Source organism: Pantherophis guttatus, chromosome 1, assembly GCF_059756535.1.
Source record: "Pantherophis guttatus breed Tessera chromosome 1, ASM5975653v1, whole genome shotgun sequence".
In the NCBI taxonomy this organism is placed as follows: domain Eukaryota; kingdom Metazoa; phylum Chordata; class Lepidosauria; order Squamata; family Colubridae; genus Pantherophis; species Pantherophis guttatus.
Genome location: NC_142063.1, coordinates 339,696,051 through 339,709,329, shown reverse-complemented (window position 1 = coordinate 339,709,329; position 13,279 = coordinate 339,696,051). Strand labels below are relative to the sequence as shown.

Here is a 13,279-nt window from a genome sequence, read left to right as displayed (position 1 = left end):
GGCTGGTGACCCCACACTGACCCTTTTGCGACCCTAATGCTTGTCCGAGAGCGGATTTTCCTTTTGCTCAGGGCCTTTGGTGTGTAGATTACAGGTAGAAGAACAATGCGGATTGTTCTCGGCAACAATGCTGGGTGCTACACACCACTCCCTGCAGATAGCTTCTCTCCAGATTAAGCCGAGTTCTGCCTTTGTCCTTTTTACTGTATCTAATTTAGCTGTGCCAACATGCCTTTCAGACAAGCCTCTTGGGTATAAAAGGAGAAAAAAGTTACCGTTCATACAAGAGACCCTCCAGTTAATTTCATTTTTCTCTGGAAGGAAAAATACTTACGCCAAGAATACAGAATAACAGAGTTGCGGAAGGGACCTTGAAGGTTTTCTAGTCCAACCCCCTGCTCAGGCAGGAAAAACTATACCATTTAGTGGTTGAGCAATCTCTTCTTAAAAGCCTGCAGGCTGCAGCCTCTGGTGGCAAGCTGTTCCACTGGTTAATTGTTCTTACTGTCAGGAAATTCCTCCTTAGTTCCAGATTGCTTCTCTCCTTGATTAGTTTCCATCCCTTGCTTCTTGTCCTGCCTTCAGGTGCTTTGGAGAATAGCTTGACTCCCTCTTTTTTGTGGCAGCCCCTGAGATATTGGAAGACTGCTATCATGTCACTCCTAGTCCTTCTTTTCATGAAATTGAAAAGAAAGAAGATTTTATTCTAACAGGTACAGTAGTGGCCAAAATTGTGGAAACCTTTTGGGAAAAGTGTATTTTTGAGGTTTGATAGCTAATAACACAACTTTTTTTCAAGATAACCCTATTCCACTGCTGGAATGGCCTGGGAATAGCCCAGACCTTAACCCAATTGAAAATCTATGGAGCCAACTAAAGAAACTTGTCAGTCAGAAGCGACCCAGCAATAAAACCCAGTTAATAGAAACAATCCTTCAATCTTGGTTTCACATGAGAACAGCTGCAGAACTCAAAGACTTGGTTCACTCCATGGGAAGACGTTGTAAGGCTGTCATTCATGCTTAAAGGTTACCCAACGAAGTATTCACTGACATGGTGATCATTTTTGTATATCTTGTTTTTTCTACATGTTTCACTTTTCTTCTTTATACTGTAACTGCTATTCTAATAGCAAATCCTTCATAAAAGTTATTGCCTTACATTCTTGGTTAAATTATCTTTCCAGTGATATATAATTTTATGGTACTACTCCCCCCAAAAAACGTGGCATTATTAGCTAGTTTTAGAAAGTACACTTTTCCCAAAAGGTTTCCACAATTTTGGCCACTACTGTACATAAACAGAGGCATAGAATCAGCATGTGAAGTATCAGTACCGCTTTGTAAAGCCTTTGTAAGATCACACCTGGAAAACTGCATCCAATTTTGGTCACCACATTACCCCAAAAAATGTGAAAAAATTGTTGAGGCTTTGGAAAAAGTGCAAAGAAGAGCAACTAAGATGATTAAAGGCCTGGAGACTAAAACATATGAAGAACGGTTGCAGCATTTGGGCTTGGCTAGTCTAGAGGAAAAAAAGGACTTTGGAGGGGGGGGGCACGATATTTTATTTATTTATTTATTTATTAGTCATATTTCTATGCCGCCCACTCTCCGAGGACTCTGGGCGGCTTACACCAAAGACGGTATACTAAATAGCATATTGCCCCCTAACAATCTGGGTCCTCATTTTACCTACCTCAGAAGGATGGAAGGCTGAGTCAACCTTGAGCTGGTGAGATTTGATCCGCTGATCTGCTGAACTAGCAGCCAGCTGAAGTAGCTGCAGTGCTGCACTCTAACCACTGCGCCACCTCGGCTCATATTAGAGCAAAGAGTGGAAAAGGTGCAGAGAAGAGCAACAAAGATGATGAGGGGACTGGAGGCTAAAACATATGAAGAACGATTGCAGGAACTGGGTATGTCTACTCTAGTGAAAAGAAGGACTAGGGGAGACATGATAGCAGTGTTCCAGTATCTCAGGGGCTGCCACAAAGAAGAGGGAGTCAAGCTATTCTCCAAAGCCCCTGAGGGCAGGACAAGAAGCAATGGATGGAAACTAATCAAGGAGAGAAACAACTTAGAACTGAGTAGGAATTTCCTGACAGTTAGAACAATTAATCAGTGGAACAACTTGCCTCCAGAAGTTGTGAATGCTCCAACACTGGAAGTTTTTAAGAAGATGTTGCATAACCATTTGTCTGAAGCGATGTAGGGTTTCCTGCCTAAGCAGGGGGTTGGAGTAGAAGACCTCCAAGGCCCCTTCCAACTCTATCCCACTGGGTTGTGTTGAAATAGGCTCCCATTTTGTTATCTGTTCAGCTGGTTTTTGATTGAAATGCATTTTTTGCACTGAAGAATTTCTAAATTAGATCTATTTAATTTTATTCAACCAAAGTTTACAGCAGAAATAATCGTATCAGAAATAGATAGCATATCAGTGAGAAGTAACACCATCTCAAGTGTAAGATAATTGCCCTTGTTCTCTGGCACAATGTGAATATGGAGGTTGGGGAGGGGAGAGAACTTTATTAATCCTATTTAAATGAAGCTATCATGAAAGGTTTTATTTAACTAAAGCACTATCTTTCTCTGATACAGTGAAGTCAGGGGATGGGGGATCAACAAACAGGATTACAGAAACAAAATCACAGTGCAAATTAAATTACCAAGAAAGAAAGACCAAAGAACCCATCACTCACTGTGGATGGAACAGCATTTAATTTACTGAAATTTGAATCCCCTGGGGGAATTTGGAAAAAGGGTGAAGAACTTACCTTGAGTTTTGTTCTTACATTAGCTACAGCGGTGTTTCTCCATCTTGGCAGCTTTAAGATGTTTAGACTCCAACTCCCAGAATTCCTCAGTCAGCTACCAACTGGGGAATTCTGGGAATTGAAGTCCACAAGTCTTAAAAGTTGCCAAGGTGGAGACCCCTGCTGTCTGGCACAATGTTAAATGAAGAACGTGGTCACCCATATAATGCTCCTATCCCTTCCTTTAGATTCTTGTTTTTAATATATACAGATAGTCCTCGATTTACAACCACAATTGAGCCCAAATGCTTTGTTATTGATACATGCGTTCAGTGAGTTTCCTAAAGTTTGCCAAATTTGTGAAATGCGGCTCTAGATCAAGCAAATATCAGATCCATTCCTGGTCTTTGTGAGATATGGCCTTTGTATCTAGCAAGGGATTTTTGTGTTGTTAAAATGACAAAACAATTAATCCGTAGAACAAGTTGCCCTCCAGAAGTTGTGAATGCTCCAACATTGGAAGTTTTTAAGAAGAGATTGGACAACACTTTGTCTGAAGTGGTGTAGGGTTTCCTGCCTAAGCAGGGGGTTGGACTAGAAGACCTCCAAGGTCCCTTCCAACTCTGTTATTCTGTATTTTGACAAAACCAAGGGGTTAAGGCAGTTCTGGTCCAGTTTGGCTCTAGATTATTGTTTGGTTATGTTTTCCCCTGCAGCTCTATGTTCATGAATCTGAGCAACTTTAATATGAGGGGGGAGAAATGTATTTTACGTCTCTGCTAAACGATAAAGCTGATTAGATGCCTTGGGCTACTTATTCTTTGGCAGCATTGACACAATACAATCCACATGATTGTCTCAAGGGTGCTTTTTCAGAAGGCAACTGGACTTCCTTTGCTTTTCCTGGAAGATGTTTCGCTTCTCATCCAAGAAGCTTCTTCAGATGAGAGGAGAAGAAGAAGAAGAAGCTTCTTGGATGAGAAGTGAAACGTCTTCCAGGAAAAACAAAGGAAGTCCAGTTGCCTTCTGAAAAAACACCTTTGGGACAACTGTATTCCTTGATTATTGTATTGATCTAAATTTCTGGCTTTGTCTACAACAGGGATGTCAAACTCGATTTCATTGAGGGACGCAACAGGATTGTGTTTGACCTTGGGTGGCCAGGGTGGGCGTGGCCAGCTTGACGTCATTCGTGTCAGGGGCACCTGTGGTGGCCCAAGAGCTCTGCCAGCGAAAACGGGCTCCTGAGCCCTGTTTCAGCTGCGACGGACTCCTGCAACCTTCTGCCAGCAAAAATGGAGCTCGGGAGAGCCTCACGTAGCCCTCCCGAGCTCCGTTTTCATTGGCAGAGGCACAGCGGGGTGGTCCTTTTGTTGTTTCTAGGGCGGCCCTGCGGGCCAGATCTAAGCACCCTAAGGGCCGGCTCCAGCTCCTGAGTCTTGAGTTTGACACCCCTGGTCTACAACATTAAATCAGCATAGAATACACACCAAGTTACAAATCAAGGAATATAATGTACACTTAGCATGCTATGTGAATGCAACCGCCAATATTTAATTTATCTGACTGAACCTATTGTGTGAACGCAGCCACTTTGTTCCCACAGCACATCGAATGGAGACAATGTGTTGTGTAGACAATGGTATCCACAGTAGACCTTAAAAAAAAGTTAAAATGGCAGTTATGACCAGGGATAGCGCCCAAATTCTGATCGTGTGACTCTGGCAATGCTGCAGAAGGTTAAGCATTAGGTATTAGGTCAGTTGTAGGTCATTTTTTTCAATGCCACTGTAACTTTGGTCACTAAACAAATAGTTATAACTTAAGGCCTACCTACCATCAATGCCCACTCCTTTTTTCTACAGTGTTATATTTTACTTCCTGCATGGATGCCAATAATTGTAGGAACGCTAAAACTAGACAACTACCCTGTTTCCCCGAAAATAAGACATCCCCTGATAGTAAGCCCAATTGGGCTTCTGTGTGCATGCGCTAAAATAAGTCCTCCCCAAAAATATTTAAACAAATGCGCAGCCAGTTCCCGCCATTTCCTCTGGTTAGGGTTAGGGAGACACATCTGGAAATCAGGTAAGACAGCAAAAGGAGCCCTGTCTTGCTCCATACGCCCCAAAATAATAAGACCTCCCCGAAAATAAAGCCAAGCGCTTATTTTGGGGTTCAAAAAAATATAAGAGTCTTATTTTTGGGAAAATACGGTAGTTCATCTAAAGAAGACACCTTCATGCAAAGAGGTAATTAAGTCTGTCCAGTCAATTGTTCTCAAGAACATCTAAACCCAGTCAATTAAATCCATTGTGTCCACACTGTTGACAGAGTAAGAGATGAAGAGCAGGTCTAGATGACGTCTGTAACAGGACTATTCCTATCACTGATTGGCTCCAGTGGCCAAATGCCACTTCCTATTGGTTGCTTGACATCATGAAGTCACTGGGCGTTGTGCCTTGTGATTCTTGACGAGTGTATCTTGTCTTTTTATGTACACTGAGAGCGTATGCACCAAAGACAAATTCCTTGTGTGTCCAATCACACTTGGCCAATAAAGAATTCTATTCTATCTACGTACCTGGAGTCTCACGGTACAAGGCTCATTAGAGACCAGATAGAGCTGCAAAATCCAGACAATTGCTAGCATTAAGGGTAGGCACTTCCTAGAAATGCAGGACTTTTATTTGCAGAATGGGGATTTTGCAGTAACCTTCCCCTGGAGCGGGGAGGGAATGGAGATTTTACAGTATCCTTCCCCTGCCACGCCCACCAAGCCACGCCCACCAAGCCATGCCATGCCACGCCCACCAAGCCACGCCCACAGAACCGATAGTAAAAAAATTTGAAATCCACCACTGGATAACATAGTGTGACTCGAAGACAATAGATGTCACTAAGCTCCTTGAAAGTGGGAGATAACTGTTACAAAGAAATAACAATGCAAACGAAGTTGTATTCTCGGTTCCTTCTTATTGCTGCATTGTTTGGGTTATAAAATGAGTATAGAGGGGGAAATAGCCCCTCTCATCCTTTCTAGACTGAAACCCCAAATGTCACAATCTTTCCTCATAGAAAAGCCACTTTCGTCTTAGTTGACCTCCTCTGAACCTTCCCTGGCTCCACGATCTCTTTTTGGAGGACCACTAACCAAAAGCACACGTAATACAGACTTGACTTATGAGAATAATGGAGTCTACCCATCACAGTTGTAAGTCATGATACAAAAATCATTAATAGCAATAGCACTGAGACATATATACCAATTCATAGTGCTTTACAGCTCTCCCTAAGCAGTTTACAAAGTCAGCATATTGCCCCCCAACAATCTATTGCCCCTAGCAAACTGGGTCCTCATTTTACAGACTTCGGAAGGATGGAAGGCTAAATCAACCTTGAGCTGGTCAGGATTGAACTCCTGGCAGTGGGCAGAGCTTGCCTGCATTCTAACCTCTGCGCCACCAGGGCTCCATTAACTGAATGTCATGGTCCTTAAGCAAATCAATGGTTCGACAGGGAAATAGCTTTTGCTGAAAACTTGAAGTAAATGTTGGTTTTACAAAACTGTCATACATGAACATGGGTCACTGCAAACAGCTGTAAGTGTGATCATGCTACTGAGTTCAATCACGAGACTGGGGGAGAGGGCGAGTACAGCAATGTCAGAACCTCTGGTTCATCATAACAGAGTAGCGTAGCGTAGCGTAGCGTAGCGTAGCGTAGCGTAGCGTAGCGTAGCATAGCATAGCATAGCATAACATAGCATAGCATAGCATAGCATAGCATTCTTTATTGGCCAAGTGTGATTGGACACACAAGGAATTTTCTTGGTGCATACGCTCTCTATCAGAATCTCTGGTTCATCATAACAGAGTAGCATAGTGTAGCATAGTGTAACATAGCATAGCATAGCATAGCATACCATACCATAGCATAGCATAGAATTCTTTATTGGCCAAGTGTGATTGGACACACAAGGAATTTGTCTTGGTGCATACGCTCTCTATCAGAATCTCTGGTTCATCATAACAGAGTAGCATAGCATAGCATAGCATAGCATAGCATAGCATAGCATAGCATAGCATAGCATAGCATAATAATAATTATGCTATAATTATAAGAGCCTTGGTAGTACAGTGGTTTAAGGCACCCTGTTATTAAGCTGGTTATTAAGACCAGCTGCCTGCAATTACTGCAGGGTTCGAATCTCGCCAAGGCTCAAGGTTGACTCAGCCTTCCATCCTTTCTAAGGTAGGTAAATTGAGGACCCAGTTGGGGGGCAATAAGCTGACTTTGTATAAATATACAAAAGGATGAAGGCTATTGCTGAGCACATTGTAAGCGGCCCTGAGTCTTCGGAGAAGGGCGGCATATAAATCAAATTTAAAAATAATAATAATAATGTCTTGCTTAGCAATATGAATAGAATAGAATAGAATAGAATAGAATAGAATAGAATAGAATAGAATAGAATAGAATAGAATAGAATAGAATAGAATAGAATAGAATAGAATAACAGAGATGGAAGGGACCTTGGAGGTCTTCTAGTCCAACCCCCTATTCAGGCAGGAAACCCTACACCGCTTCAGACAAACGGTTGTCCAATCTCTTCTTAAAAACTTCCAGTGTTGGAGCATCCACAACTTCTGGAGGCAAGTAGTTCCACTGATTAATTGTTCTAACTGAGCAGACAACGTTGGTCATAAGTGGAAGACTATCTGTATTCCAGATGTTCATACCACAAAATGTTAGTGGCATCTCGATTTTCAATGTTGTTTCTTATTCTCCCTAACATGCTGTTGAGTATTTTTACAGTGGATCCAGCCTGTGTTGACATTTTCTCTGAACTGTTTACCATGATTCCAAAATCTCTTTCTTCAAAACTCAGCGAAAAAAGAAGGGAAACCTCAGAAGCTGGCTGGGCTCACAATTTTCAAGAAAAACAACAATATCTTTAAGGGGGGAAAAAACTAAAGAGGAGAAGGAAGCTTCGAAATCTGTGAACATCTCAGTAGAAACAGAAGGCAGAGTAAGGAGTTAGGAGGCCAGAAAAAGAACATCAGCAAGAGAGGACGAAGAGGAATAATTAACAGGTAGAACAGAGGTTGTCCAAATATACCGATAGTTCTCGACTTACAACAGTTCATTTAGTGACTGTTCAAAGTTGCAATGCCACTGAAAAAAGTGACTTACGGCCACGTTTCACACTTACAAGTGTTGCAGCATCCTCCTGGTCACATGATCAAAATTTAGAAGCTTGGCAACTGACTTGTATTTATGACGGTTGGGGGGTGTCCTGTGATCACCTTTTGCGACCTTCTGACAAGCAAAATCAATGGGGAAGCCAGACTGACTCAACAACCGTGTTTCTAATTTAACCACTGCAGTGATTTGTTTAAAAACTATGGCAAGAAAGGTCGTGAAATGAGACAAAATTCACTTAACAACTGTCTTGCTTAGCAACAGAAATTATGGGCTTCATTGTGGTTGTTAAATTGAGTCCTACCTGTACAGGGAGTTGTTGTTAAATGAGTTTCCCCCCATTTGACGATGTTTCTCTCCACCATTGTTAAGCGAATCACTGCAGTCGTTAAGTTAGTCACACGGTTGTAAATTGAATCTGGCTCCCCCGGCCCCCCCCCTCAATTAGCTTTGCTTGTCAAATGGTCGCAAAAGATTATCACATAACCCCGGCCGGGATACTGTAACTGTCATAAATATAAGTCAGTTGCCAAGCATCCAAATTTTGATCATGGGATTCTACAATGGTCATAAGCAAGGGTGAAATGCTCCCGGTTTGGACCAGATCGCCCAATCTGGTAGCGATGGCGGTGGGTGGTTTGGAGAGCCAGTAGCAAAAATCCCTGCACCCCACCATCACCATGCCCAGCTGAGCCCCACGATCATCAGAGGCTTTTTTTTTTTACTTTTAAAATCATTTTTTCTACAACCTCTTCCGACGAAAAAATGCTTTTAAAAAAAAAAAGCCTCTGATGATCGCACAGCTCAGTTGGGATCTTCAGAGGCTTTTTAAAGCATTTTTTTCTGCAACCTCTTGGCCGAAGAGGTGGTAAAAAAAATGCTTTGAAAAGTCTCTGATGATCCCAGCTGAGTTGCCTAATCGGCAGAGGCTTTTCAAAGCATTAGAAAAAATGCTTTGAAAAGTTTTTTTAAAAAAAAGTTGGCCATGCCCACCCAGTCACATTACCCACCACCACCAAGCCACATCCACAGAACCGGTAGTAACAAATTTTACATTTCACCCCTGGTCGTAAGTGTGAAAAACAGTCATAAGTCGCTTTTTTTAGTGCCACTGCAACTTTGAACAGTCACTAAATGAACTGTTGTAAATTGAGGACTACCTGCAATGTGTTCCAGTAACTGTAAAATAGTAACTACGTCTCGCCTCCTTTGCAAACAGGAGCTTTGACTTACCTGGCATTTTGCTGGGCGGAGAAGAGCTGGGTTGAGTGTGGTGAGGTGACCCATGGGACAGTAAGAGGTTCATAGTGTGAGGCTGACCCGTGCTGTAGGCATCCATGGCGAGTTTTTGCCGAAAAGCTTCTTCTTTCCTCCGGTTTGCAAACCAGTTGTAGACGCGGACTTCCGTGACCAGATTTGAACCCAAGCCGTGTGCTTTAGAGGGTGACACACCCCGCTGGAGGCATTCTGCCCTAGAGGAGAAAATTAAGAAAATTCCTAGAAAAGGGTTTGTTTGGACCCCGATGTTGGACTAACACAGGAGGAGAACTTTCTAAGAACATTACCAGGCTAAAAAATTGGTCCGGCTAGCTCAGGCGTCTGCAACCTTAAACACTCAAAGAGCCATTTGGACCAGTTTCCCACAGAAAAGAAAACACCGGGAGCCACAAAACCCTTCCCGTGCCTGACTACTTCTTGAGCGGCCACAAAACTAGCATATGTAGTTGAATTAAACGTTCTGTTTTGTTCCGAAACTTTTCTTTTTTGGGATTTATCCATGGTTGGCCTACCTGGGGTTGAAAAGCTCAATAAATTGTGTGCCAGAGGGTGTCGTACATTGGCGGTTGTGATGCATATTTTGAATGACAGGGAGCCACAGCAGAGGGGTGAAACAGCCACATATAGCTCCAGAGCTGCAGGCTAGCTCAATATTATTATTCTAATTTGAAATAACTCTCTGATTTTTGGCTAAAAAAGAAAAGTCTAAAAAAGAATGTAGGCATTGAATTAGGAATTATTTGTATGCAAAGAGACACCTTACCCCTAAGGTCCTGTCCTCACATCACCAGGACTGCAATAACAGAATTCAGTAACTATTTTTACATGTTGTGTCTTCGTGATACTGGTTGCGTTTCATCCTCAGTTCATAGCCGAAGCAGATGGGCTAACATTTATTTTATTTAAATATGTATGTCATGATACCTCATTAAAGCACAGCTCTCAAGATTTATTCTAGTTATTTATTTTTATCCAAGCTTTATTATTTTATAAGTAACTCAAGGGTGGCAAACATGTCTAAAACTCCTTGCTTTGCCTATTTTCTGCACAACAACAATCCTGTGAGGTGGGTTGGGCTGAAGAGGGACTGGCCCTAAGTCACCTAGCTGGCTTTCATGCCTAAGGCGGGACTAGAACTCACCACCTCCTGGTGATTGGCTCAAAGTCACGCAACTGGATTTCAAGTCTAAGGCGGGGCTAGAACTCGTCGTCGCTTGGTGATTGGCCCAAAGTCACCCAACTGGTTTTCATGCCTAAGGTGGGACTAGAACTCATCGTTGCCTGGTGATTGGCCTAATGTCACCCAACTAGCTTTCATGCCTAAGGCGGGACTAGAACTCGCCATCTTTTACAAATCACAAGGGTGATTTGTAAAAAGTAATAGAGAAAGAGAAGAGAGAAAGGAGAGAGAGAAGACAGAAAGAGGACAGAGAAAGAAAAGGAAGAGAGAAGAGAAAAAGAGAAGAGAGAAGAAAGAGAGAGAGAGAGAAAGAGAGAGAAGAAAGAGGAGAGAGAGAAGAGAGAAGAGAGAAGAGGGAAAGAGGAGAGAGAGAAGAGAGAAAAGAGAGAGAGAGATGAGATAGAGAGAAGAGAAAGAGAAGAGAGAAAGGAGAGAGAGAAGAGAAGAGAGAAAAGAGAAAGGAGAGAGAGAGAAGAGAGAAAGAGAAGGAAGAGAGAAAGAGAAGAGAGAGAGAGAGAGAGTGAAAGAAAGAGAGATTGAGATTTGTTTGCTTAGTTAGATGGTGAGGATAGCAGGGTTCTTTTCCCTTTGACCCAGAACATGCCAGCCCCCTCACATAATAGGGATTTTGGTTTGGAACAACAAAAGCTCCGCTCTCTGCCAACAAGCTGTGGGTTTATTTGATGCAGCAGCAGCAGAAGGGAAAATTCTTCTCTTTTGTCCAGAGCTTTTTTACCTGTTGCATTCCTCTACCAAGGCTTCCCTCTCTTCCTTGCTGGGGTTCTTTTGCCGGTCGTAGGCCTGGTACAAGATCTGCTGGGAAGCAGGGCCCCACTTAAAGCGGTTGCGTCTCATCTTCTTGCTGGGTGTTTCGGCACAAGAGTCGTCTATCTGGCCCACACCCTGGCTTTGCTGGTTAAATTCTGGAAAGAGAAACAGCAGCTGATCTTGACTGCCTTTTTCTGTCATATTTCCAGAACCCTGGACTGTCTGGTTGAATTCTGAAAGAGAAAGGAGTAGATTTTTGATTGGGCCTGCTGGTAGGGTTGTGTAACACACACCTGTAGGAAGAGAGTCAGTTGACTTTAAGGAATGGCTCAGGGCACGAGAACCTGGTTTCTTGGCCTGCATGGCTGGTTCAACCATCCACTAGGCCAGGGGTCCCCAATGCCTGGGCCGCGGCTCACTACCATGGCCAATTTGGAACCAGGCTGCACAAGTAACAAGCCGGTGCACACACGTGCGGCTCGACTTGCACTTGCACAAGTCAAGGTACATGTGCATAGGCATGCATGGCGGCCTACCACTCGTGTGGCCTAGTTCCAGGGGTGGGCTGCTGGGAGTTCGCAGGGGTTCGGGAGAACCTCTAGCTAAGATTCTGTGCAGTTCGGAGAACCCCCAAATTCCATTCCTGGCTGGCCCCACCCACCCCTGCAGGTAAGTGCAGGGCGCATGCGGAGGCTCAGGAAGGGCGAAAAATGGGCCTACCGGAAGTTCAGGAAGGCCGGAAACGGGGCTGTTTCCTGCCTCCAGAGGACCTTCGGAGCCTGGGGAGGCCATTTTTACCCTCCCGGAGGCTGAGGAATTCTGGGAGTTGAAGTCCATAAGTTTTAAAGTTGCTAAGGTTGGAGACCCCTACTTTATAGGGAGTGAGAAACCCACATATGACTGTCTGTAATCGTAACTTAAGGCACCAGGCTAGAACCCAGGAGACCGTGAGTTGTAGTCCCGCCTTAGGCAGGAAGCCAGCTGGGCAACCTTGGGCCAGTCACTCTCTCTCAGCCCTAAGAAGGAGGCAAGGGTAAACCAATTCTGAATTCTTGCCAAGTAAACTGCAGGGATTTCACACACACACACACACACTCACTCACAGTCGCACACACAAATCATAACTCCAAATGGGGGAGAAAAATATCAGCTGGATCTAAGAAAATGACTGCAGGAACCTTGGCCCTTTTACAATGTATGTACTTCAACTCCCAGAATTCCATGTGTGGACTTCAACTCCCAGAATTCCATGCTGGCTCAGGAATTCTGGGAGTTGAAGTCCACACCTCATAAAAGAGCCAAGGTTTCAACCCTGGCTTAGTGGTTATTTGAAGTTACAGTATTATCTACCCAGAGCTACTTATGATCCGGATATGACAGTCTGATGGACGTGCACACACACTCACACTTTTCTCCAGAAACCAGCATTTATAGCAGTGTTTCTCAACCTTGGTAGCTTGAAGATGGGTGGACTTCAACTCCCAGAATTCCCCAGCCAGTGCTGGGGAATCCCCCAGCCAGCACTGCTGGCTGGGGGATTCTGGGAGTTGAAGTCCATCCATCTTCAAGCTACCAAGGTTGAGAAACACTGATTTATAGGTAGTCCTCGACTTACAACAATTCCTTGAGTGACTATTCAAAGTTACAACGGCACTGAAAAAAGTGACCTATGACGGTTTTTCACAGTTATGACTTTTGCATTATCCCCATAGTCACGTGATCAGATGCTTGGTTGATATTTATGATGGGGGGTCATAAATATGGGGTCACGTGATCCCTTTTAGCGACCCCCTGCAAGCAACATCACTGGGGAAGCCGGATTCATTTAACAACCGGGTTACAAACTTATCAACTACAGTGATTCACTTAACAACCATGCCAATCGTAAAATGGGTCAAAACTCCCTTAACAAATGTCTCACTTAACAACGGAACCTTCATGCTCCATTGTGGTTGTAAATTGAGGACTATCTGTATTTCAAGTTTCTGGTAAAAAAAAAACAACCACCATCCATTACAGACAATGGATTCGTTTATATTTGCTTAACAACCTCAGTATTTCACTTAACAACCACCACAACAAAAAATCATAGA

General features: G+C 43.4%; 1 protein-coding gene across 2 annotated transcripts in view; it reads right to left on the bottom strand.

Moving 5' to 3' along the window:
- Positions 1-13,279, bottom strand: part of HNF1B (HNF1 homeobox B) — a 106,585-nt gene that overhangs the window by 51,363 nt on the left and 41,943 nt on the right. Inside the window, exons 3-4 of one of the 2 annotated variants that reach the window (XM_060693213.2) lie at positions 11,155-11,419; positions 9,194-9,432 (exon numbers count right to left, since the gene is read on the bottom strand). In XM_060693213.2, the coding sequence (XP_060549196.1) occupies positions 9,194-9,432; positions 11,155-11,419 (504 nt within the window). The remainder of the gene's footprint in view (positions 1-9,193; positions 9,433-11,154; positions 11,420-13,279) is intronic. The other variant, XM_060693214.2, reaches the window with a different exon arrangement.